Source organism: Sycon ciliatum, chromosome 8 (genome assembly GCF_964019385.1).
Source record: "Sycon ciliatum chromosome 8, ocSycCili1.1, whole genome shotgun sequence".
In the NCBI taxonomy this organism is placed as follows: domain Eukaryota; kingdom Metazoa; phylum Porifera; class Calcarea; order Leucosolenida; family Sycettidae; genus Sycon; species Sycon ciliatum.
Genome location: NC_088650.1, coordinates 24,746,734 through 24,771,385, shown reverse-complemented (window position 1 = coordinate 24,771,385; position 24,652 = coordinate 24,746,734). Strand labels below are relative to the sequence as shown.

The window sequence follows — 24,652 nt, the reverse complement described above, 5'->3', positions numbered from 1 at the left end:
ACAAAAACAACGAAAAACAAAAGGCAAAAACAAGCATATGCCACACCAGCATCTTGCCAGGAAAAACAAAAGAGCATAATGTGTACTTCCTCCGATAGAACTAGCTCATCAGCACCGAAACTATCGAAGACCTTTGCAACCCACTCGTGCTGTAACACGCATAACATGATTCCTATCACCCATAGCTCTAACAGTACCACACAGCATGAAATATGGCTAGCAGATATTTTATTTCATTATCACTGATCAGCCAACGTCTTCGGTATTAGAATCAGTTACTCAGTACTTGGCTCGGGGCGATGAGTTTCACTTCACAGGTCACGCATCTTCACGACCGACTCCAAGCTGTTAACTCGGTCACTCGACGGCTCCACTTCCAGAGGCACAAGGTAGCGAACATGCCGACGGTAGACTTTTCCCCGGATGTTGACATCCACCACACGTGTCGCTCCGTCCTTGCCTGGGTAGACGGCTTCCACTCTTCCCAATGGCCACTTTGCTCGTGGAAGATGGTCGTCGAGGCATAGCAGAACATCTCCAACCTGAGCTGACCTCTGAGCACGTTGCCACTTGGTAGTCAGGTTCAACCGTGAGACAACCTCTCTCTTCCAGCGCCTCCAAACTACCTTCAGTAAATGCTGGATGATGTCGAAACGCCGATGAGGATGAGCTCGCTCAGCCAACTCTGCCTGTTCCTCCAGTGGACTCGTGACCCGAGCGTGTCCCACCAGAAAATGGTGAGGCGTCAATGGCTGAGGGTCCGCGGCATCAGTAGAAACCGCAGTTAGTGGCCTAGAGTTGAGTAACCCTTCCGCCTGAACAAGAGCAGTATGCAGTTCCTCATCGGTAAGATCCGCTTTATACAAGACTGTCTGCAGTACTTGTTTCAATGAGCGAACGACCCGCTCAAACACACCACCAGTGTGAGGCGCCCTCGGGGGGTTAAAAACCCACTGTGTCCCTTGGGCTGCCAACGCTGCTGAGACATCACCAGTACCAAGACTCTGTACAGCTTCACGCAACTCCCGCTCTGTCCCGACGAAATTCGTCCCATTATCTGAGAGGATCATGGTTGGGGTTCCACGGCGCTTGGTGAAGCGTACCAGGGCCATTTTAAAACCGTCCGTGTCTAAGGAGTACACTACCTCGAAATGGCAAGCCCTGGTTTGCAGGCATGTGAAGATCGCTGCATACCGCTTTTCCTGGACACGTCCGCGGCCACGTTTTACGTAAAACGGCCCAGCAAAGTCGACTGCTGTACGTGAGAAGGCGAGTAGCTGACCTTCGGTTCTGAAATTGGGTAGCGGACCCATCGCTGGTGAGTACGGCTTGTTCCACAAACGTTTACAGCCGACACAGGCCTGACGATACCGCTTTACCGTCTGTCTCCCCTTTACGATCCAGAACTTGTCAGCTAGCTTCGATAGCAGGTGGTTGGTACCAATCGAGTGTGAGCATTGCCGATCTTCTTCCGCAATGATCAATTCCGTCACCCGATGCTTCTGAGGTAATATCAAGGGACACCGAAACTCACTGGCCAGATGATGAGCCGTCCTCAGTCTCCCGCCAACTCGTAACACCGGGACTTCAGCGCTGCTGTCCAGGAATGGCCGCAGCTTGACAAGAGGTGATGAGGATGGTAGTTCCTTGCCGCTCATCAGAGTGTGGTACACATCTGGGTACTGGTCTCTCTGTGATCGCGCCACCCAATACTGCTCAGCACTGTCAACCTCTGCTGCTGAAAGCTCCGGCACATTAAGAGAAGAACATTGGCTGCCCAAGTTCACTTCAACCACGGGGGCCTCCCCCGTGCTGGTATAAGCTTGTTCTCCAGCGCGGGCTGACTTGAGGCAGTGGATAAACCGGCGACACCAGGCTGTTACACGTAGGAGATGAGGCCACGCAGAGTAGTTCCCGGGGTCCAGTCGAGTCTCAGCAGGATGACACTCAACTGCATGTAGGCTGACCATGGCAGTAGCTACCTTGGATACTTGCATGCATGGAAGGACGGAGGGCACGGCAATCATTTTCTTTGGCCACTGGTCAGCACCGAAGGAGAGGAATCGAGGCCCAGACCACCATGTTCCCCGTTCCACGAGTTGCTGGGCAGAGAGTCCACGAGTAGGAAGATCAGCGGGATTCTCCTTTCCGGGAACATGCTGCCACTGCGCAGGACGCGAAAGACGCTGGATTTCTGAAATGCGGTTGCCGACGTCAACCTTAAACTTTCTACTGAGCGAGCGAACCCAGTAGAGGACGTTCATCGAGTCTGTCCAATAGTTGACGTCATCTGTTCCAACACCAACCGCTCCACTGACGTACTGACCCAGGCGTGCACCGAGTACTGCACCCTGCAGCTCAAGCTGAGGGATCGTTCGCCGCTTGATGGGAGCCGGCCGCGCCTTTGCCATGATCAACGTGACACGTGCTCCGCCATCACTCTCCGCCACTCGCACATAAGCTGCAGCGGCATATGCCAATGCGGAAGCGTCCGTGAACACATGGACGGTGATGTCGTTGACCCAATCATCTCCCTTGAAACAGCGACGGATCTTGAGGTGAGAAAGAGTGTCGAACTCACTAAACCACCGGCTCCATGAAGCAAGATGAGCATCTGGCAGCGTGTCGTCCCAGCCGATTCCAGAGAGACATAACTCTTGGAACATTATCTTGGCCCTTATGGTGAATGGCGACAGCTGACCCCTTGGGTCGAACAATGTTGCCATGCGGCTCAAGACTGACCGCTTCGTGAACACTGTCGGAGATGATCCCTTGTAGTGGAACGTGAAGTAGTCCCCCTTGACCATCCACTTCACACCTAAGGCTTTCTGGGACACCTCAGGATGCGAGGGGCTCTCTGCAATTGACCTGGACTCTGCCGCGGCCCGCTCCTCAGCAGGAATAGACGCCATGACCTCTGGGCTGTTGCTTAGCCACTTACGTAGCGTGAACCCGCCACGCTTCAAGAGGGCCTGAGTCTCCACTCGAGCAAGAATCGCCTGCTGTACGTCACGTAGCGACTTGAGAAGATCATCGACATAGAAGGAGTCCCGCACAATGTCGCTGGCAATAGGATCATACTGGTCTCCAAAGCGCTCGGCAGTAGCTTGCAAGGCTCGTCCAGCTAAATAGGGTGACGCCTTGATCCCGAAGACCAGCCGCATGAATTCGTACGTCTCAACTGTTTCGCCAGGCTGCCATAGGAACCGGTGGTATCTTCGGTCTTCTGGGGAAAGGGACACCTGGAGAAACATCTCCGAAACATCGCCCATCAGTGCGATAGGCTCAAGGCAGAAGCGAATCAGGAGCTTCACGAGGTCGGCCTGCAGTTTCGGTCCAGCCAACATCAAGTCGTTCACAGCAACATTATTTGCTCTGGCGGCAGCATCAAAAACAACGCGGACTTTAGTCGTTGCCTTATCCTCCCGTATAACAGCGAAATGCGGCAGATAACACTGTGATGAGCCGCATTGTTCAACTTCCTCAGTTGTCAGTTTCCGGATGTAGGACTTCTGCAGGTAGTCTTCCAGGACCTTCGCATACCTTGGCAGCATACCTGGCCGTCGCTGCAGCGATCGCATGAGTGCGCGGAGTCGGTTCTCAGCCAGCACCTTGTTGCTCGTGACATCAGGCTGCTTGGCGCCGTCCTTCCAGGGGATTCCGACTTCAAACCGACCGTCCTTGTAGTTCAGGGTTCGCTGAGTTGAAGTCACCGCTTGCTGCTCGTCCGGAGTCAAGTACTGGTCTGACTTTGGTAACATTCCAACCGCTTCAAGATCCCAGAAACGACTCACCAGGTGGTCCAAATTGGTACCAGCAGTGGTCACCGCATGGAACGTCGAATGCGTCGGTGTGGATGGACATAGTACTGGCCCAAAACAGACCCATCCGAGAGGAGTCTTCCGAGCAATAGGGTCACCATCGCCTCCATGACGTTCCTCATCCGCACGGTGAAGCACTGGTGAGTTCAAGCCAATCAGCAAGTCGAGGTGATTGTCTCCTGCTGTCTTGAACGATACGTCACGAAGATGTGCCCAGTTGTCCTGAATCTCCTTCCAGTTCACCAATCGCAGATCCGTCGTTACTCTGGGCAGGACATATGCCTCAAGCTCCGTAGCCTTGTCACCACCATCATGCTGGACCGCTAGCGTCACCACTTGGAGAGTGTCGTTAATTGCGCCACCACCGATAACGCCGACCGACACTTTCTTCCTGCTCCCCCCTAGACGGAGACGCCTAGCCAGACGCTCTGAGACATAGCTGCACGAGGATCCTGAGTCCAGGAGGACGTTGGCTGTAGCCTTCGCTGTACCACCTCTGACTTCTGCCTGCGTGACCATAAAGGATGTTAGCCCAGCATTGGAGTCGTCTGTAGCTGCTGTTGCATGCGCCGTGTTTTCACTCGCAGCCGGACTGGTGGACGCAGCTGCCTTACTGGAGGGCAGTGATGGCTTTGACTCGTGCAGAAGCGAGTGGTGCTTGCCACGGCAGTGAGGGCAACCGGAAGCAGCATTGCAGTCACGCGCCCAGTGACCTTCTCTTAGGCAACAGAGACACAAATTCAGTAGACGAACCAGCTCGTTACGTCTCGACGTTGAGAGTGCCTTGAACTCATTGCAGTTAGCGAGCTGATGCGGACCATTACACTTGCGGCACTTCTGTCGTGCTTGCTGCTGTGTCTTTGAGTGGCCAGACGTCTTGATCGGAGCTTCTTGAGGCCTTTTTGGCGCCGTAGCTTCAGTGCCTATGAAAGACCGTTGCTGCACGGGGCGCTGAACAGCTTCATGATGCCTTTTTCCATGGGAGGGTTGACGGTCTGGCTGCTCGGTACGGTCATTGGCATACTTTGCCGTCTTCACCTTTTCTAGTAGCCAGGTGGCAAACACCTTGATGTCGGTGTTACCGTCTCCGTGCCTCTCAAAATACCTGATGAGCGTTGTCCTCGGCACCTTTTCGGTAGCAATGATGCACAGCTCAGGGCCCGGTTCAGAGCCGCACAGCTTCATGTTGGCGATTAGGCTGCGTAGCTTGACCGCATACTGCTGCAGACCCTCCACGTCCCTTTCGTTAGTGACTCGGGGATGGTTGAGCAGATCTCGGATTTGTTGCTCCAAGTGTCGATCTGTGCCACCAAACCAAGACTCCAGCTCCGCCCACGCGGCGTCATATGCTCCGGGGCCGTCCAGAAGGTCTTCAATGAGGATAGCGGCTTCTCCGCCAGCAACGGCCTCGCGAAGGCGAGCCATTTGGTACTCCTCAGGCAAAGATGAGTCGGCTACTTGCAAGAACCTCTGCCGCCATTGGATGTAATCGCGCCCTTTTCCACTGAACTTCGGCACTTCTATTGGCTTCAACCAAGAATGCCCATATGGACTGATGTGTGGAGCAGCAGGCTGTGCATACTGAGTCTGATATTGACTGTGAGCACTAGGCGCGGCTGCCTGTGCAGAAGGCCGGTAAGCTCTTGGTGCAGCACTGCGTCTTGGAGATGGAAATGCAGTCTTAGCTGCGTGAGCTGAGGGTAGTGGTGGAAGAACTGAAGATGAAAATGCAGTAACAGGCTTGGCGTGAGGGCGTTGCTGTACAGAAGGCATTGCTCTCGCTCTGAATGCTCCACCACCCTGCCCTTGAGTTTGACTGGGTGCTCCACTCACAACTCTGTTCACTGCGACTCCAGGTGTACCAGTACCACTACCTGCACTAGCAACGTAGGCAGCACTAGACACTTGAGTAGCAGAGTGTTGATGATGTTGAGGCTGTCCCACAAGCACACTACTCTGAGTAACACTAGCAGTTGTGAATGTAGCTGCATGCACAGCGTGACCTGGAGGTTGCAACGAGGATCGAGTTCCAGAGCTAGTATCAGCGCTGCTGCCCCTGCCTTGCATTCCTGGACTGCCTCTAAGTGCTAGTGCACCTCTGGCCCTAAGCCTGCTATCAGGGTAATCACCCACTGTCCCATCATCTTGAGCAGCTCCATGAATGGCATGATCCCTTTGATCAGCAGCAGCGGCAGCAGGCGTTTGCCAGGGAACAGCAGTGCTGCATCCGTCAGTGACGCCACTGTGATACATACCAGTACTATACATAGTCACTACTGATGCATCATCATCACTACAAGCTCTCAGGCTGGAACTGACACCAGGGTCTCCAGAAAACTCCGTTCCTCCGTCATCAGCACTACGTGGCGCGCTGTGGGCAAAATCTTCGCCCTCTAGCTCTTCCTCTAGAGGCTGCGCTGACAAGTCACCATCGCCACTGGGCTGACTGGCTGACTCCAAAACTCCTGACTCAAGGAGCGAACTAACTTCTGCCAGCGGAGAACAATCCTCGTTCAACTTCTCAAACCACTTTTCCAACTTCTCCAATCCTTCAAAATCTGCATCGTCTCGCAATTGATTCCTGTGGTCCTCGACCACTTCTTCGATTTGTTTTACTATTCCTTCGGCGTCAGCCAGGTACTTTTTGAGGTACCTCGCACTCGGCGACGACTTCCCATACTCCGTGTTCAATACCTTCAGCAGGTTGGTCAGTCTTCTCCGCAGGGAGGCACGAAACTTTACATAGTCGTAAGTCACACTTTGGGCTGGAGGTGCCTGCGAGCTGGTCTCCGGAGCGTCAGCTTCGGTGTCCTGCCCATGCTCGCCAGACGGCTCTCCACTCCCCGCGACAGTAGTGGTTTCTTCGTCGTCCATGTCTTCAAAATGCACGCATCCCGTCGGAGGTGCCAGTAATGTTTCGAATTGCGTGCTTGGCCCAAAATGACCCAACTCTCACAAGATCAAAGGAGCGCACAAATATTCAACATAGACAAAAACTTCTTCTTGTTCCAACCAAAAACCAGCACAAGAGCTTTCCTGTCCTACAAAAAGTCACAGCAAAAAATGTAAATCAGCTGTTACGCATGCGCTGCCTACAACGGCGGGAAACTGAAAAGAGCAGGCACGTGCATGATATTACAATCACCAATAAAACCGCACAGCAAAGGGGTAGCTACACTTGAGATGAGAACAGGCCAAACATCATGAATGAGAAGCGGGAGTCACTCGGCCACACAGACCAATGAAACACAACAGATAGTCTATACACAACAGATCATGATCCTAATGATTCGCTTGGTTGGTTGGTTGGTTGGTTGGCTGGTTTATTTTAATTCGCACAATAAATGGGACTAGGCCCAATGATATAAAAGCGAATGGACAAGCCACATGCATTTAGAAATGAAATGAAAGGAACCTGTTGAGGCTGCAGATTATTACGAAAGGAAGAGGATCTGACTGCTTGCAGGAGCGGTCTGTTTGCTGCATTAAATCCGGGTATCAAAATGAACTCGGACTAGCGCAACTGATCAAACGATAACGATGAGAATCATGAGATCATCCGACGATTAGCTTCCTGCAGAAGAGCACCTTGTGGGGAGTTGTGGCGCCCCGACAACAAAGCCTGCATGCATCTTACAACACTGAGCTCATGTTTTAGCCAAGGCTCACATACTACACGTGCACATGTACATGCACATGCACATGTACGTGTACATGTACATGACTGTACACGTACATGTGTACATGACATTCGAAAGGACAAAGATCCTTGACTGAGGTGTGGTGTGATGATGGGGCACACTGAGCAGACTTTCTGAAACGAAACACGGGCGACTTTAACATTTCAAGTGGATGGATTTAAGGCTAGCTTCCTGAAGAAAGTGCCTGGTGTCAAGGGTCACACACTAAAACAACATTAAAGTCGAGACTTACGCTTCTACCTGTACAGAGACATGTATAAGCTGGGCCTGTCGGGAGTATGAGCCCCGGCCTTTGTGCGAATATGACTTATGAGAGGTATCAACTAAACCTATGACATAGCCTAGGTTTAGTTGATACCTCTCATATTGGCACAGCGGCCAGGCTATGGTACATCATACCGTACATGTACATTGTACATTGTACATATACACGGTATGGGTTATGGATATGAGCTCAGCACTCCCCTGAATCCCCTGAATCCCCACCCTCTCCCCAGATGTCCTACAGGCTACACAACCATGTAAATCGAGGATACGGCGTAACGGCGTTCTTCATACATGAACATGTTCAAAGTCATTCTAAATGTACTTGGCATGACTGTAAGGCTGGCACCAGGACTCAGTAGTCGTACTCCCTGGCTGGCACTATGACTCTATCACGCAGATCTACATTGTATACCATGATAGCAAGAGTACATAACCCTAACCCTTATGTACTCTTGATGATAGCGATGATAAGGAGGCGTTCCCCTCCCGGCCCAGGCGGCTCACCGGGATAAACTAACCGTGACCTTGACAGTGTAAGAGACGGATGTGGAGCAAGAAGCGGCTACTTTTGAAGGTCTTTCCAAAAAGATGAACAGCTCAGACAGCCAAACGTGCACATTATGATAAGCCACGCTTGATTTATCGTGTGTAAGACATGGCGGGAATAAGAACCACAAGTCGTTTGTCAAACACCTATGCTATAACAGATACATGTACGTGGTGTACATAGCAGCGGTGTGGGTTTACCCCATGCACCCTACCGTATGTCCAGTAAAGCTCGCAGGAGCTTACTTACTTACTGTATACAGTAGATCTACGTACTCTTGCTAATATAATACATGTACTACACTGTATCATGTCCATGTATCTCAGGTTATTACCGGGAAGGCAGAGCCGTGACACACTAGTCAGAACAACAGATGGCTTGATCAGTCACAACTTATAGTTTCATGCCATCTCAGGCACTCATCAGGTGAGACTGATCAAGCCATCTGTTGTTCTGACTAGTGTGTATCTCAGGTTAAATAATTAATTATTAGTAGTCACTCGAAGTCAGCAGAGATGATCATGGCCAATGAACATCTCTGCCGACTTCGATGTACTGCACGTAATGTTGTACTCCCTGGTTAACACTGTATGCAGTAACACGTCGGTTCTCGTGCAGGGAGCAGTCACCACTGAGGTCACAGAAGTCAAAAGTCACATTCTGTCCCTAGCGGCACCACCAAGAGTTATATACTCTTGGTACTCTCGGTACCACTGTTCTTGGAATGACAAGACAAACTGGTACGATCAGATGCAACCATGACAACCAACCAGACCAATAGTTGGAGATGACCGCGTGACCGTGGTGACTCGACTGTCAGTGTGACAGGATTCAGGGTGATGACAATTTTCTTTTTAATATTCCTGCAAGCAAAGATAATAACGATAACTTTTTTTTAAATTTCGACCAGTCGGCTACTATCATTTCGTCTTGGGGGTTATTAGACCAGGGGAAGTAGCCATGTAGGGGCGTGAGCCCGCCTTTCGGCACCGGGAGTTGCAGCTCACTCGACTTGACTCCACTGAGTGCAGAGAACCCACACCTTGATCTAGTGAGCCGGGTCGCGTCGTGGGGATTTTGCAGTCAGATGTGCGACTGCGGGGCTCGAACCCGCGACCTCTCGGGTCGCAGGCAAGTGCAGTACCCAATGTACTACCGGGGACGCACCAACGATAACTTTTCTCAATGCCCTCCCGTCCTACTCCCTCTTCCTCTTTCTTTCCCAGGACACGTAAATAGAACTGCCTTCAATTGCATATAAGGCCCTTGAGATAAGCGCCAGCATCCAGTCATTGAAGACCGACTAATCAAGCACGAACACAAGCAGCAGTAATGAGTCACGAAAGAAGAGAGAGAGAGAGAGAGAGAGAGAGAGAGAGAGAGAGAGAGAGAGAGAGAGAGAGAGAGAGAGAGAGAGAGAGAGAGAGAGAGAGAGAGAGAGAGAGAGAGAGAGAGAGAGAGAGAGAGAGAGAGAGAGAGAGAGAGAGAGCTAGTGATATGGAAACATGGGGACAAGCAAAGAAAATCAACATGTGACCGCAAGAATCTCTGGGATGAAAACCACCCATCAAAAAGAGAGAAGAAACAGACAAAAAACAGGGTCACAAAACCAGGGCTCGTCCACAGATGAACAACTAGAAGCTAAATGAAACGATAACAAACAGCGGGGGAGGAGGATTGCTCAAAGAAAACCTCTAGACGTGAAAACACTCAAGTGAATGGACGAGAAAAAAACTCGTATGCACAGCGATACAGTGAAGCGGGGAAGAACAATGTTCGGAATAAATTATTAATAGGAAATGAAGAAGGACAAAGAAGAAGAAGTCAAGACTGCAAATGAAGAAGGAAAAAGAAAAGGTCAAGATAACAAGACGGGGCAGCGATGAGGAGCAGCACGATGTGCTTACGCTATCACCGCTTCTTGCGCTTGTAGCTACACGACGGCGTACCGCACTCACAAGAAAAGTGCCGACCTTTCACTTTCCAAAAGTTGGCCCCATAGTCAAAACTACACAACAGCACAAGAAAGAAAGGGAGAGAGTAGGTGACAACTATCGGTGGATACGTAGAGCATTGGGCAGGCAAGAACGCTAGAAAGCTAACCGGTGGCAATAGATGATGGATGGCGAAGAGGGGGGAGAAGACGGAGGAGAGACACGTGTGTCCACACAGGACGGTGGCCATGGTATGGTAAGGCTACTCAGGGGAGGAGTGGTACGACCGGGGTCCAGGGTGGCCGGGGTGCACCCTGGGGAAAAATTGGATTTTCGGCCAACCGGGCACGTTTTAGCGCTCCACCGGCGCTCTGGGCGGACCATCCTGGACGAAAAGTGGTATGGCCATGATCGTACTGGCCGTACCGTGGGTGACGACGCCCTTGCTACCAAGGCCTCCAATTGACTGATCATGATCAGCCAGTAATCAGAGCAGCAGCAGCAGCAGCAGCAGCAGCAACAACACACTGGCAAGACAACGCACATGGGTTTGCTGATCGCGCTTATCAGGCACTTTCAGAAACTAGACCAGCATAGATGAGAGGATACGCATTCGGTAAACCTGTCACAGGCCCACAGTGCACACATGAACATAATTACTGAAATTCCAGACCCCAGACAGTCGCTTACCATATTTGAGCACCGGACTCAACGTCGTCAGTCGAAAACAAAGCCATGTGCGGAAATCTATGATCCTAACAAACGAAATGGAAAAAAGTGGAAATGCAACGTTGGTACTGGTATAGTGGTACAGTGAGGTTCCCTTAGGGCCTGGTCAGACTGCGGCAAAAACGAAATAATCCTGTGATTATAATCCGAATCTCCATAGAAACCTGACGCCAGAGCGGCGAAATCGAGAGTTGACGCTCCAAAAAAAAGCACGAACGGACCACGCTTTTCCGCTCCAAACAGGAGTTTGACGCTGATATGCAATTGGCGCTAATATTCACCGATTTTTTCATCTCGATATCGAGGAGCTAATTGGCCACTGCCAACAACAAAACTCATAAGGATGGTTGCAAGGATTGCACTGAAGGTGTTCGCGATTACTGAGGTGAAGGAATTTGACGTTGTTCGTGGCGATAACACTTACGCTCGAAATGAATTTCGAATTTTCATTCTCCCCACATGTGCAATGTGATTGCGATTCCAATCTTGAACGATTTTCTTTTTCGTCAGGCACCGAAAATTTGCAGCAGTCTGACCAGGCCCTAAGGCTTTAGCCAGCGGACAGGGCCCATCACAACACTGTGGAGCACCATTACACACAAAGAGGCACAGAGGAGAATACGACACACTCTGTAAAACTCCTTTGTGCCTTTTGTGGGCATAATGGTATATGTACAATGTAGCTGCGCGCACCCCCCCCCCCCCCACACACACATACTTGCACATACACACACACACACACACACACACACACACACACACACACACACACACACACACACACACACACACACACACACACACACACACACACACACACACACACACACACACACACACACACACACACACACACACACACACACACACACACACACACACACACACACACACACACACACACACACACACACACACACACACACACACACACACACACACACACACACACACACACACACACACACACACACACACACACACACACACACACACACACACACACACACACACACACACACATACACACACATACACACACACACACACACACACACACACACACACACACACACACACACACACACACATGTACGCGCACATACAGCTACTAGTAGTAGATGGAAGTTGGCCTAGCTTACCTGATGTTGTGCAAAGACACGGATCGGTTTGATGTTGGGCTCGCAGCTATGATTGATGAAACGTGCAATGTTACCATATCGGCATGCATCCACACACCACATGTCGTCGCTGCTCTGTCAGGATAAAATTTCACAACAAAAAACCCCGCAGAGATGCAGGAACAAACACACGCCATTAGGTTGAAACTTGGGATAGACAGAGAGGATGGATGAGACTGCCCACATGCAGGAAGAGCAATGCCCTAACGAGTAGCACGGCAGAGCAGAGAAGGAATTCAAGCACATCAGTGCCAGTATCTGAAGCTGTGTCATACCCGCATACAACTACAGCAATCGTCTTCAAAGAATGCTACGCTTCATCTTCGTTAGCGCTGGGTGCCATTACTATTACAGAGCTGCCACTTGTTTCGATTTTTCTGAAACGCTCTGATCTTTACGGGTCGTTCCGACGAACCGGCCGAATCCTGCTTCACTATCTTACTTTGCATCTGGAACTTACATCTATGCAGGGTGGTGGCGTTACTACGGATGCTGAAAACTCAGCCTAACTGAGTCTCAAGTGAACCGTGAAATTATTTATTTACCTTACTTTCATTGTTCATGAAAGTGCCGTAATCTGATGTTTCGGATCTTTGACATCCTAAGAAATCCTTTGGCTTCTAAATGGGGCGCCGTCTCCCATTATACCCCTTGGTCGGGGGTGGACCGGTTCAGATTTCTACTCATAGAAAAGCGGCAGCCCTGATACTAGATTTTATTAATCGATGAAAAAACACATTACCTCTTGAAACGGGGCACACGTATATTCAATTGCAAGCATGCATTTAGACACACATGCAGACACATGCGCATGCACACACACAAACACCCCCCCCCCCCCACACACACACACATACAGGCAGGCCTGCACAGGCCATACGACTAACCTCCAAGCCAATATCAAATATATACGAATCATTACCACGCTCCTCAGCATCATCATCTGAGATCAATTCACCAACGTATCTACACAGCACAAAGTATAAAGACGAGTACGCACAGAGCTTCATCACAAACCTAGAGGTACTATAAAAGCAGAAATTTTCGAGGTGTTTTATTTCGGTAACTTCGGTGCAGACAATTTTCACCTAAAATAAAATGCACCGAAAATATACGTACATGCATGCCGACTGCAGTACGGAAAACTGGTTTATCAAAATTGTCGTGCTACCGAACCGTTGATTTTGGGAAATACCGAAAATATTAAACCACCGAAAATTCCCGATTGTACAGTATACGATCCGAGTATCGGTTCCACCTCTTCAAAGATTCTCTTTCTAACCTGAACCTTTCCAATCTCACAGATTGATTTCAGTTCAAATATTCTTCCACTGTATCACCATTGAAATATCCTTGCAATACCTCACATAAAATCCAACTGCAATATCTAAGCATAAAATGACGCTTTTCTCGTCCTCCTTTCCCCTTTCCCCTGTCCCCACTTCTCTTATTCTTCCTCTCCTTCCCCATTTCTTCTCATTTTAGCCAGATGCTGTACGTCTCACCTCTCCTTCTTCTTTCCATCATATAAACTATTTTCATCATCCGGTGAGGACCGGCCGTCACAGCCGGTGAGAAGGCATAACATGCCTGTTCATTTTGGTGAAGTAAAATAAAAAATATTACGATCATTTTGGTGAAGTAAAAAAAAATGTTTTTACGATCACCACGGCACACAACACGACCACGCAGATTTGAATGGCCATAATCCCTCCCCAGAGTGCCCAGAATACGTACTCTAATCTTATATTGATGTTCTCATTCTGCACACGCATGTCAATGCAAAAACAACTTTATAAAACGGGCAACAGAACACTATGACTTACTCGCATACAAAACTGCCTCTGGGTATCCGTTTCGCCGTGCGCACACCCCAGCCTGAGAGACAGAGAAAAAGAGAGTACGAGAGTGAGGGAACGTGACTGTGCGTGCGTGTATATGTGTGTGCGTGTGTGCGTGCGCGCGTGCATGCACGGGAGAGAGCACAGGAAATGCGGGTATCGAGCACCGTCTGAGCAGTGAAAGCCCTACTGTGAAGATCCTGATGTATTACAGTATTAGTAAATGGCACATTGACATGAGGAATCTAGATAGATCATAGCTAAGGCACTTACCCATCTTTTCCGTTTTGTAAAGTTGAAGCTGATATCTGAAGCAACACCACCAGAACATACAAAAAGTATGATACAACAAGTGTCAGCGTGATGCTTCACGCCAAGCAAGCTGTTCAAAATCCACGATCTCTGTACGGCTGCGCCGGCTGCAAACAATCTCCCAATGCCCTTGATATCAGGGTCAAAGGATCTTGATAGCATATACATGATGATGAATCTATGGAGCAGGAAAGAGTACTAAGTACAGCCAGACCTCGCTTAACCGCACACATCCGTTTTCCACAAAAATAGCCGGATAGGCGAGGGAACCGGATAATCGAACACACATACTGTATGTATGCATGCCATATGCTGTAAATTGGTAACGAGTGATTTTCTTCCGGATGGCGAGGGATCCGGATAAAAGAGAACCGGATAAACGAGGTCTGACTGTACATCTAAAAACGAATGCATAATCCAGGGTAACGCTATGCTGTACTGAACTGTTGCAATGTACTCATATACCTTGTGGTTAAAGATCCATGAACAAACAATTTTGCAAGAAAAGAAAAAATAAGATGTCAGAAGTGGGATTCGAACCCACGCCTACAGAAGTAGACTGCGACCTGAACGCAGCGCCTTAGACCACTCGGCCATCCTGACTTTCACATTGTAAGAAGGCAATGAAGCAGTCTTGTGATGGCACATCCCAGTGTTTCTTCTACCCCATCCCAGGGGCGGATACTGGGGGGTCCATGGAACCCCTAAATTTTGAAAATGTACTGCTGGAAACCACATGCATGGACATGTACATGTATCACCTATTCGTAGAGATCTCTGGATCCGCCCCTGCATCCTCCACGATCGACACAGACTGAACACCAGCAAGCCATGAGATCCGAGATACCGGTATCCAACAGGCGTGCCTCAGAGCAAGGACGAGTCGATGGGACACTCTTGGGAAAATGTGAACACTGTGTTTCCTATTATTATGCGTCTATGATGCTGTTGAGTGACAGCGTCGTGTGATGTACTTCAACAAACATCAGTACTATAATTTATAACAAAAGCAGCAACAGCAACAGCAACAGCAACAGGACCATTATCTGTGCAGAACAGATGAGTGAGAGCTTACTTTGTGCCATGCTGAACAAGTCGATTGGGACAATCCATACGACAATTACATAACATATCATACAGGACTGGTTCCTTGATTTTGAAGATATCAAGGTCGATCAAGCCATCCTAAAACAACAATGCGCATACAGATGCACACACACACAAATACAACCATACATACGCACATGCAGACACACAAGTCATATCACACATGAACGCGCACACAGAGAAATCACTTTCAAAGAAGTTGGCGAAACAGATCAGCAAAATCGTGAATGTCCCCGTCCCTCACTCTCCGGTATTAAGCCTAGTTCACATTCGATGGGGCGCGACGGGACGCGACGCAAGGATCGACGGGAAGCGACGCAAGGATCGACGGGAAGCGACGGTCTGGTCTGGCGGCGTCCAATGTGAACACCAGGAACGGGAACGCAACCGTACTACCGTACGGATCGGGAAGCTACAGGAAGAGTTGGATCAGTTCAACGTTTCACACCGTAAACGGGTTTAGACGGGGATGCAAGCGTACAAAACGGCTGCATTTAGAGTGTGAACAGGAAACGGCGGCGTGTGCCGACTACTGTAATTTGACAAATTTTCGGGGTACTTTTACTTTCGGCGCATCTGTTTCATACCTAAAATTTCAACACACCGAAAAAACACTAACACACATAATCTAATAGGGAATTGCTTCTCTGTACCTAAAATTTCTGTTCACCAAACCTGGCCTTTTGCCCTCATACCGAAAATATTGAGCACCGAAAATTTCTGAAATTACAGTACGCACTTGGGGAATTTTTAGCATTTCGAACACTACGCTTCCCATGATAACTCACAGAGTGGCGGCTAACATGACTTGAGTTGAATTTTAGCAAGATAAGATCTCATGTCACTTACTGCATTTACTCCGGCTACTATTTAGGGATAGTCCAGGAATGTGAGAAACGAACTGTTTGTATCATTTCCTGAGGCTATTATTCGAATGGCACAACTTTCAGGGCTACTTTTTTGGTCTTCATGAGAACCTGGTATTGTGAACTTGATTCCACTTCATTCAAGGAGAAATAATTGAAAAGAAGACCCGAAAAACAAGAAATTAGGTCCGAAAGTCGCCCTGTCACGGACCGTGCCTTGTGACTCGCGCCGTTCGACGGTGAACATCGCAACGACTGCTGCATGTCGTGTCGTATGAATCATACAAGATTTTACAGCTCACCCCAGCCGTCCCGACAGGCCCTTATGCCCCGTACCGTCAGGGTTGCGTCGAATGTGAACCAGGCTTTAGACATATCAGTAAATATTAGCCGGTATGAGACTTGCCATCATGATCCATGGTCCATGTTCCACTTCTACAAGCTTCACACAATGCACAAGCTTCACCTCAAAAGACTAACACCAGCAGTCTCATTAACGTTTTTGAGATATAGAAACAAAATAGTTCAAAGAACAACCTGATTTTATTTGTGTAGACACATGTACACGATCATGTACATCCACCTCATCTCAGTCATACATATTAAGCTTCCCCCCCCCCCCCCTCTCTCTCTCTCTCTCTCTCTCTCTCTCTCTCTCTCTCTCTCTCTCTCTCTCTCTCTCTCTCGCTCTTTCTCTCTTACCTTGGTGTACCAGGACATTTGCCTTGGGTTGCGCTCTACACAACAGCAGCTGCGTGCTGACGTACAGCAGGCACTCAAAGCAGAATCACACCGGCAACACTAGATGCAAAACAACGACAACAGCAACAGCAACAGCATCAACAACGACGACGACGATAACAACAACAACAACAACAGCAACAGCAACAGCAACAACAACAATATGAATATAATGACAGCATATGAAAACACAAGCGGTATGGGGTTCACACATGACAGACAGACAGACGAACGGACAAATACTCAATCTGTGGGGCACAGATCATCAGCTAGATAGACAGGCAGGCAGGCAGGCAGGAAGAGAGAGAGAGAGAGAGAGAGAGAGAGAGAGAGAGAGAGAGAGAGAGAGAGAGAGAGAGAGAGAGAGAGAGAGAGAGAGAGAGAGAGAGAGAGAGAGAGAGAGAAAGAGAGAGAGAGACACACACACACACACACAGACAGAGAGAGACAGAGAAAGAGAGAGACAGACAGAGAGACAGGGAGACAGAGACAGAGAGGAAGAGACAGAGAGGCAGAGACAGAGAGGCAGAGACAAAGAGAGAGACAGAGATATAGGATAGAGGCTGCTTACATCCATAGTCATGATCGCTCTTTTGATCGACGTGTCAATTCTCGTCTCTACATTTTGTGCCACATACACGAAGTCAGCGGGTGGCAGTTCACCATCAACCTACAGCAGCGCAGGGCACAGAAGTCACAGTTCAACTTCAAGTTCGTGACACACATTTCAAAGAAACCAAGCTTTGTTAAAAAAAATGAGTGATGCGAGTGACACAGACAATAGTACTATCAACATACAGTGCACGCGTGCATTTCATAATAGCAGCAGCAGCAGCAGTACCGCACACAAGCTTACTCCAGAAACACGCAAACAGTCCACAAAATCATAATGCTGCATGCCGCTAAAGCAGCGTTAAACATATCCAGCGGCTTTATTTCCAGTCTACATTGTATTGGCGATGAAAAATTATCAAGACAAATTAGACAATGATGTTTCCACTGTGGAGCACCAAGGCAGAAGTTAAAGTAGGCGAATGCGAAGGTGACTTACATCATTATAACAAGACACTGCGTGTACTTCTCTCCCTTTGCTGATATCACTGCAGAATGGCAGCACAGCATACATACGGCAGCACAGCAGTGTCATATTCAGTAAATGTTCTCCATGGCGAGATAGGAATGAACGTCAAGAGACAGATGCCAGGTCCAGACAGTCATATTCCCTCCGCATCACATCAAAATGTGCGCTGATTAAGTCAGCAAGAAGTATAATGCGTGAGCGTGTGAAGCGTAACGGGTCTGCTCTGAAACCTTTTTTTCTTTCTTTTTCCTATGAATGAAGTTGCAAGAAGCCTCACCACTGCCACTACACATTAGTTATGAGAAAGGTGGTACAAAAAAGCACTGGGTACTTACGGAATGTACAGGGGCTTAAACCGTTGAGGAGGGGGACAGGGTTTGCTGGATGCTTCCAGCACTTTGAGAGCCAAGTACGCCTCGCCATTCGGCTCCACAAGCTACACCAGAAACCAATGAACGAGAGAGAGAGAGAAATGAAGAGAAGGTTGTCAAGTGTGATCTTGATGTACATGTACATGTACCTGGACTGTATGCAAAGACAATTCCTCTCCTCTTAGACACATGTAAATCTGGTCAGGTAAGCACATGGTCTACGAGTATACCTGACCATAAGGCCACTTTTCTTCGGCACCAGGTGTGTCGACTGTTGCAACTTGCTCACCCTGACTTCAGAGACTACCAGTGTAAGACGGCAATGGGTCCGTCCCATGGGTGGTCACTGAAACCAGGTTTTACCTGCAATACTGCGAATACTGCTCAACCATCATAAAGAACTGTGTCTGGTCACCACCATGCACAGCACAAAAGACAGTCAACATACACGTACTGTAAAACCGGGAATGTTCGGTGGTGTAATATTTTCGGTATTTCCCAAAATCAATGGTTCGGTACAGCAAAAATTTTCGGTAAACCACTTTTCCGTACTGCAGTCGGCATGCATGTAATGTTACGTATATTTTCGGTACGTTTTATTTTAGGTAAAAATTACCTGTACCAAAGTTACCGAAAAATAAAATTCCACCGAAATTTTCTGGTTTTACAGTAGTCGGCATCGTACAACTAACGACACTGTTCAACATTCCTTGCAGTTCAATGCAACTTCCGTCCAAGCCGGCCGGATGCTGAAGTAATACATCTGCAAAACCTCACAGGATACACATTCTGATTCTTACATCAACTGGAAGTTCGCCGGAGTTATTGGCAATGAACTGATCTGCCTTGCGAAGGAGTCGTCTGAGCAATACAAGACGAAGACAAGAAATGCACAGTACATTGTATAGGGTATTGGGGAAACAACTGAAGGCGAATGCCAACAGTATTACATTTGTAGTACATGACACTTGCCAGTTTTGTGCTAGATTGTGCACGTCTGACTGTTCAAAATCTGGTTTAGTTGGTGGACTTGATCGCATAACCTGTGCCCATAACTGTATAGATTCCACCATGTACATGTACACAAGTGTATGAGTGCCCAAGTACAAACCACACACACCTACCCACATACAGGTGTGTGTGTGTGTGTCACATGCATACACGGACACACACACACACACACACACACACACACACACACACACAAGTAGTAAGCAGTGTGAGGGTCCTGTCTCAGGTACATGCCTAAAAATGGGGTACTATTGAAAATGGGGTACTAATAGTACCCAATTTTTGCATTGAAAATTATTTTTGGCCCGGTTTTTTTGCGCATGAAAAAATGTTGGTTTGGGTCTTAGGACCCCATTTTATGGGTCCCGACCTTTTTTTTTAGTGAAAATTATTTTTGGCCCCTTTTTTTTGCGTATAAAAATAATGTTGCGACTGTTATTTTGTACTCCTTTTTTTTTTTTGGTCATCAGTCTAAATTATCTGACATCATGACGATGCGGGCAAAATTTACCAATTTTTTTGGATTATCTATTCAAGTATAAAAGGTGTGTGCTTGAATGATGATCCAGTCAGTTTCAAGTTGTTGTGGTGCAGTGAAAATGGATTCTGAATTTCAGATCCTGTATGCTTATGTACGTTCAAAGAAGCAATGTGCGCTGGAGGAAAAGAAGAAGAAGAAGAAGGAGGAGGAAAGTGACGGTGAAGAAGTGTGTTATCATCGTGAAGAACAAGTTGAGCATGCTGGTCATAGAGTTTGTTCTCAGTGTGGATTGGTAATGGCTGATATTTACATGCCCGAGGTAAAGTGGAGAGAGCGTTGTACTACCATAAAGACCTACACGGATTCCGATCGCATTGCAGGTGTGAATCGTCACCTTGTACATTTTCTCAACAAGATAGACTTCACGTTACCACATACACAGTTTCACCCTGTTCAAGAGGCATTGCAAGCGATGAAGAAGGCCAGTAGCTATAAAAGTATGAACTACGCAATAGTCTTATCCTGTATACTTCATGAGGATCATGATGCAGTGCGTACACTGCGTTCTTCTTTACCGCGCAGTAATGTGTCATGGTTGAGAAGCAGTCGCATTACACAACCTCTTCCATCATGTTTTCCACTGTTCTTTCTTCTGCATCTCATGGAAAACATCAAGGGTCCTCTGTCCACTAGACAGCTAAACACTCTGAAAGTTAATTTGTCCTTGATGTCACCTGAAGACCTTACCATGATGCATCTTCTAATAGATGCTTATTGTTGGCATGACTACAGTCTAGAATATTTAGTAAATCACGTGACCTGTCTACCACCTGATCTTGCTAACATACTCTATCAATTTAGCAAGACTGCAGTGCGTCATCAATGTTAGCAACACGTCACTGTGATGGAGATTTACCCTTTTGGGGAACCTGTCCAGACATGTCCAAGACATGTTCGGACATGTACGAGACATGTTCAGACAGGTCCGGTGCAAGTCGTGCTGTGATTGGTTAAATCTTATCATCTGCTCATGGCGAGCTCTGATTGGATGAATCTTGAACAATTTCAGCGTGTTCTCCAAGGTCGTCACCTCCCATAGTATGTTATTTCAACCTCACGCCGCTCAAAAGGGTATAAATGGGCAAGCACAGTCCTCCATTCGATCACAACCACCTTTGTTGTTTCACTGCTCACTGAGCCTTCTCCCTCTCTCTCTTCTCGAGTGCTCGACTGATATCACGATGGCCACTAATGCTGTTGTTGCTGGTGAAGATGTTGTGGACTGTTTGGGTATTGACCCGTTCGCTATCAAGACGATAAAGAAGTCCGGTCTCCACAAGCGTCGTGCTAGCCGTAATCCGAATCTGGAGCCTCTGCCTAAGATCAAGATGCCATCTCCTCGTCCTACCATACTACCAGGTGTCGCCACCATTATTACGGATGGGGCAGCAGAGTGTGTTCAAGCAATGTACAGCAAGACCGCTCACGACTATCATGTTGCTCCTGACACCGATTTCTACTATACGCGCGGTGATTTACCGGGCATGCTTGTCAATGGCACGGTATGTGAAGGACGCTTTGGTCAACTTAAGCTGTACGTCCAGGCTTCACAAGACGATGTCATTCAATTCTTCCTGAAGACCTCAACACCTTTGAGACGTGCCGTGAGATCTCCGCATATCAACAGGATACGGAGTAACATCTTCCCTGCAATGTACCAAGGGAAGAGTGCGACTGCAGTGTATCTCAAGCCAACCAAGGGTATGCCCAACTTCCCGATGAACGAAGAGTGTCAGGTCTATCTGCATCCTTCAACTATATCATTCAACAGGGAGAAGTGTGAATTCAAGGCGTGGCTTTCAGCCATCCCCATGATGCTTGTGGACTCGCGTTTTTGTGAAAGGGAACACGACACCGTGCAAGACCTCCCCGAGACTGAATTGGCTCGACTGGTGATCGCATTCCTCAAGAAGTGGAGGACTGCCGACAACGTGACTACAGACATTGCGTTTGACACTGCGGTGGTGGCGGCAGCATCAGCGCCTCTCCCGGACACCCTACCGGACAATTCACTGGATTTGAACCTGTTCAGTGTTCAGAATATCATCTTTGACTTCGAAGAGTTATCGAGCGCGGACAGCGGTATGTTGATACACATCAAGAACGGCAAGACAGAGATGTTCACGTACTTCAACGCTCTACTACGAAATGAGCTTCAGACACTCATAACCACCAACGGTGAAAAGATGTCAGTTGGCAACTTCGTACGGCTCATCATGACGATTAATGACAACATATTTATTCGAAATGACTCAGGGAAGATATTCACAAGCCCAGCTGTGCGACTCCGTGTCCACGCCAGAAGACGATTCAACATTCGGATAAAGGTAGAGTTCGACGAGGAGTCTAATTCTTCTAACAGCGCCACGTCGGCCTATGCCCGGAAGAGGCCCAGAGAGGTGGATGATATCGACTCGGAATGAATGATAAAAATTCAAACGGTATGCTTCTTTCTCTCTCTCTCTCTCTCTCTCTCTCTCTCTCTCTCTCTCTCTCTCTCTCTCTCTCTCTCTCTCTCTCTCTCTCTCTCTCTCTCTCTCTCTCTCTCTCTCTCTCTCTCTCTCTCTCTCTCTCTCTCTCTCTCTCTCTACTACTACTACTACTATCAATATAGATCTGATGTCAATCGTAGGGTACATTGTTTCACATAGTATAGAATTCAATAATAATAATTTAGAAGTCAATCGTATGTTTCATTAGTGTTCACCTCGCTGGGTGGATAGGATTTTTCTTTTTTTCTCATTTATTATAATGTATCTAGCTCCGTCGCAATATTTAGTATCTATCGCTGACAAATTATTACAAGATGTCTTCACAATAATATAATCGTGCTTCACTAAACTGTAATTTCAAAACAACTCGAACGTCTTACCTTGTGTCTGAGAGTTGTGCGACGCGCGGGTCTGCTTCTCCATGTCTGCTCGTTTCTCTAACTACCTATCTATACCTCGCTTCCAGAACGCAATAGCGTATCAATAACATAGTGAAGCAAATCGACTCTTCCTTTGAACTGCACGATTATTATGATGCTCGATAATAATAGCACCAACACAGCATCGCACAAAACATTTTGCACGTGCATACACATTTATATAGTCTGAAAAAAGTTTGCCCGGCGCGAGGCATCGTCATCATGACGTTAGATAATCAGACTGAGGACCAAAAAGAGGTATAAAAATAACAAGGACAACATTACTTTTATACACAAAGAAATGGGGCCAAAAATAATTTTCACTAAAAAAAAAGGTCGGGACCCATAAAATGGGGTCCTAAGACCCAAACCAACATTTTTTTCATCCGCAAAAAACGGGCCAAAAATAATTTTCAACGCAAAAATGGGGTACTATTAGTACCCCATTTTCAATAGTACCCCATTTTTAGGCATGTACCTGAGACAGGACCCTCACACTGCTTACTACTCACACACACGCGCGCGGGCACACAGACACAGACACACATGCGTGCACGCGTACATACACACACACAAACACACACACACAGTAATTCGGACAATAGGCAGCTTCAAGCGCAGAAAGTTGCTCGCACCTCCTGAAACTCTACATCAGCTAGCAGTACTTCCACTGCTCTTAGAATGCTATTCTTGCGGAACATGCTTCTATTGAGCAATCTTTACCATGACCTGTGAACGCAAACTGAAGGGAAAAAACCAATATGAAAGCTTGATAATGGGGGTGGGATCTGATATCCAGTTCAGGGACAGGTGTGCTATGTAGCTGATCTGACTTACATCACACAGTCGTCGTGATCGTTCCGAGCAGCAATGTGCCTGTACAGAAACAGCACACAATAGGACAAGTAGTATACATATACACTGTACTCAGTGCTACAGTGGAACATCAGCACAGAGTACAACATGTGCTTTACATGACCTAACACAATGTGGGTACAAAGGCATTGTGCATAGAGATAGCCAGTATGAAGTATTTTTTTGTAATTCTGCTGAAAGTTACAAATCGCAGGTAAGTAAGTAGCACGTTAAAGTAGAGTTTGCACATCCGCTTACCACCGGCACCAACAAATCGCACGCCTGAGCATAACATGTGCCCACACACGCACGCAAACACACACACAGACACAGACACACACACACAGACACACACACACAGACACACACACACACAGTCACACACGGCCACACACTGAGCAACACTCACAGCGGCGTGTCGCCTTTCACCGTCAGCGCATTGATGGCCGCCCCGGCCTGGACCAGGAATGAAACGGTGTGCTTGGCACCACCAAACGCTGCCCAGTGGAGTGCCGTGTTTAGTTCCTAGCCGGACAACAAAACCAGGAGAACACGCAAGAATTCTTCAGCACATTTAATAGTAAGCCAGCCTAGAATCTGCACAGCACCAGAAAGTCAAACACAGGAATGTGGCGAAAATTGGCACAGCCAGGGTGGCGCAACCCACGAATGATACACATCAGACCAAGGGAGCTACTCCGGACAGAAAATGCCTGATGCCACCTACAATCCGAAGAGCTAACGACGTACAATACGCTAGTATCCCTGCAAGGGCAAGGCATCATGCCTGGGTCAACAACGGCACCTTTCTGAAAGGCAATTCCCTGCATGAAGG

The 24,652-nt window shown here is 48.0% G+C and overlaps 2 protein-coding genes and 1 non-coding gene across 3 annotated transcripts in view; all 3 read right to left on the bottom strand.

Annotated features, from left to right (window-relative positions):
* Positions 1-311: 311 nt before the first annotated feature.
* LOC135823654 (uncharacterized) lies at positions 312-6,695 on the bottom strand. Its single transcript, XM_065336503.1, has one exon. The coding sequence runs from the start codon at positions 6,693-6,695 to the stop codon at positions 312-314; it is 6,384 nt and encodes a 2,127-aa protein (XP_065192575.1).
* A 2,867-nt stretch (positions 6,696-9,562) lies between these two features.
* Positions 9,563-24,652, bottom strand: part of LOC135822450 (mucin-2-like) — a 43,164-nt gene continuing 28,074 nt past the window's right edge. The window contains exons 16-29 of the mRNA XM_065335218.1: positions 24,227-24,342; positions 23,800-23,838; positions 19,300-19,360; positions 18,464-18,564; positions 18,099-18,147; positions 17,619-17,717; positions 17,009-17,107; positions 15,409-15,518; positions 14,295-14,329; positions 14,007-14,058; positions 13,068-13,146; positions 12,142-12,255; positions 10,961-11,025; positions 9,563-10,344 (exon numbers count right to left, since the gene is read on the bottom strand). Of these exons, the coding sequence (XP_065191290.1) occupies positions 10,248-10,344; positions 10,961-11,025; positions 12,142-12,255; positions 13,068-13,146; positions 14,007-14,058; positions 14,295-14,329; positions 15,409-15,518; positions 17,009-17,107; positions 17,619-17,717; positions 18,099-18,147; positions 18,464-18,564; positions 19,300-19,360; positions 23,800-23,838; positions 24,227-24,342 (1,116 nt within the window). The 3' untranslated portion in view covers positions 9,563-10,247. The remainder of the gene's footprint in view (positions 10,345-10,960; positions 11,026-12,141; positions 12,256-13,067; positions 13,147-14,006; positions 14,059-14,294; positions 14,330-15,408; positions 15,519-17,008; positions 17,108-17,618; positions 17,718-18,098; positions 18,148-18,463; positions 18,565-19,299; positions 19,361-23,799; positions 23,839-24,226; positions 24,343-24,652) is intronic.
* Trnal-cag (transfer RNA leucine (anticodon CAG)) lies at positions 14,853-14,936 on the bottom strand. Its single transcript has one exon. It is a non-coding gene; the product is annotated as a tRNA-Leu (tRNA).

Bases quoted from the DNA above. Each gene is read 5' to 3' on its own strand.
- LOC135823654 (XM_065336503.1), bottom strand. From the start codon at position 6,695: ATGGACGACGAAGAAACCACTACTGTCGCGGGGAGTGGAGAGCCGTCT.